At 35.2% G+C, this 1,765-nt stretch overlaps 1 protein-coding gene across 1 annotated transcript in view; it reads right to left on the bottom strand.

Moving 5' to 3' along the window:
* Positions 1–1,083: 1,083 nt before the first annotated feature.
* LOC106870769 (ubiquitin carboxyl-terminal hydrolase 44-like) overlaps positions 1,084–1,765 on the bottom strand; it is a 79,470-nt gene continuing 78,788 nt past the window's right edge. Inside the window, exon 14 of the mRNA XM_052976154.1 lies at positions 1,084–1,174. Coding sequence (XP_052832114.1) covers positions 1,084–1,174 — 91 coding nt within the window. The remainder of the gene's footprint in view (positions 1,175–1,765) is intronic.

Raw genomic sequence — 1,765 nt, 5'->3', positions numbered from 1 at the left:
CCTCTGTTGAGTTTTTGATTTCTCCAAGTGAAAAACTTTCTGTCATTTGCATGAATTATTTTCTTGTGAAAAATTTTTTTTTTTTCTCCCAACATTCTCTGTGTGAATTGTTTATTTCCTCATCGCCACTATTATAATGTGGATCCTCGTTCACTTGTATGTTGTCAGCACTGTAATATTCTTGTCACCACTATTATGTTGTAGCAGCATTCTGCATCTTATTATCTTTGTCTCGTCTATCGTGCCATCGTTGATAGCTCTGCAAGATGACTTTGTAAGGTCTACCCTGATGGTGACTTAACTCATATATATCATGTAACTGACTCCAACTGAGAACTCATACAGCAATTCTACTACTACTGACTTCCTACAACAACTAACTGTCTGACTTTATAGTGGCTTTTCATACCACTTTGTCATGTGGGAAGAAGTGTACCATTTTCACTACAACAAATTGTTTGTCTTTGGAGTGACATTGTAGGATAGGTATGAGGGGCCTGATCTGGTCAGTTTGAACACAAAACAGGTAGAATATTTTGGACGGATATGGTTTGCTTAAATGCTAAAGGGTTAAAATGGCCATATATGGTCCAAATATTCTGTCTGTTTTATCATCAAACCGATCAAATCATGCCTCTCACAATAACTTAGGATGTCATTCTAAACAGAAACAATCACAGCAAAATCTCAAAGCTACAAGATAATGCCTGACTAGTTGAAACCAATGTGAATAAACAAGTATTACGTTTCACACAGTAATCTGAATGCTAAAGGATTAAAGGAGATCACTTGTAATATTTCTTCTGTCTTGAGTTACAAGGCATTCCCTCCAGACTCCTGCCTGAGGAAAATGCAATGAACCAGCAAGTGGCTTGTCAGAAACCCCACAACCAACCATGTCATGGTTCACCAACTGTGACAGAAAAATAGTGTAACCTTTTTGTTACCATATTTATGTTGAAATATACTGCATTTCTTTCAACTAATTTTGAAAATAATGAAGAATTTAGTAAAATAACTTTGTAATTGTTAAGCTGGTGTTTGGGACATAAATTAGCATGGAAGATTTTGATTTAGATCTCTTTAAACAGGAAATATAGAACCAGGAACAGTCTCAGATGGGTTACAGAACACAGAGAATGATAGAGTAGTTAACTTTTTTGTTACCATATTTCTGTTAAACAGAAGTGGTCTCAAGTAGGCCAGTATCAAGAGGGTTAAAATATTGATTTCAAACTTTGGCACAAAGCCAGCAAGTTCAAAGGATGGGTAAGGCAATTACATTGACCCAAGTGCTCAACTGGTACTTATTTTACTGGCTCTGAAAGGATGAAAGATAAAGTCAACTTCAGTGGAATTTGAACTCAGAATGTCAAGACAGATGAAATGCTGCTAAGCATTTTGCCTACCATGCTAAAGATTGTGCCAACTCACTGCTCTCTCAAAAAAAAAAGGGGGGGGGGGTAAAATATTAATAAATAAATGCAAAAACCAGACATTGTTGTTCATTTTTTCTTTTTTTTATGACAATTTTTGCTTTGTTTCAATTTTAGTATAAAAAAGTGGAAAAAAAGCTACATGTGAATATCAGCAAACACCTAAAAATTCTTATGGCTTTCTGTATGAATTATTTTAGTCTTTGAGATGAAAAATGGTATTCTGAAAGAAACAGGAATGCTGACATACATGAACAGGAGGAAAGAAATGTTTTTATGCAAGGTCAAGTCAGAGTCAGTCAAATTTATGTCACTACCACACTCACTCA

Source organism: Octopus bimaculoides, chromosome 23 (assembly GCF_001194135.2).
Source record: "Octopus bimaculoides isolate UCB-OBI-ISO-001 chromosome 23, ASM119413v2, whole genome shotgun sequence".
Taxonomy (NCBI): Eukaryota; Metazoa; Mollusca; class Cephalopoda; order Octopoda; family Octopodidae; genus Octopus; species Octopus bimaculoides.
This window is presented reverse-complemented; position numbering and strand designations above follow the sequence as displayed.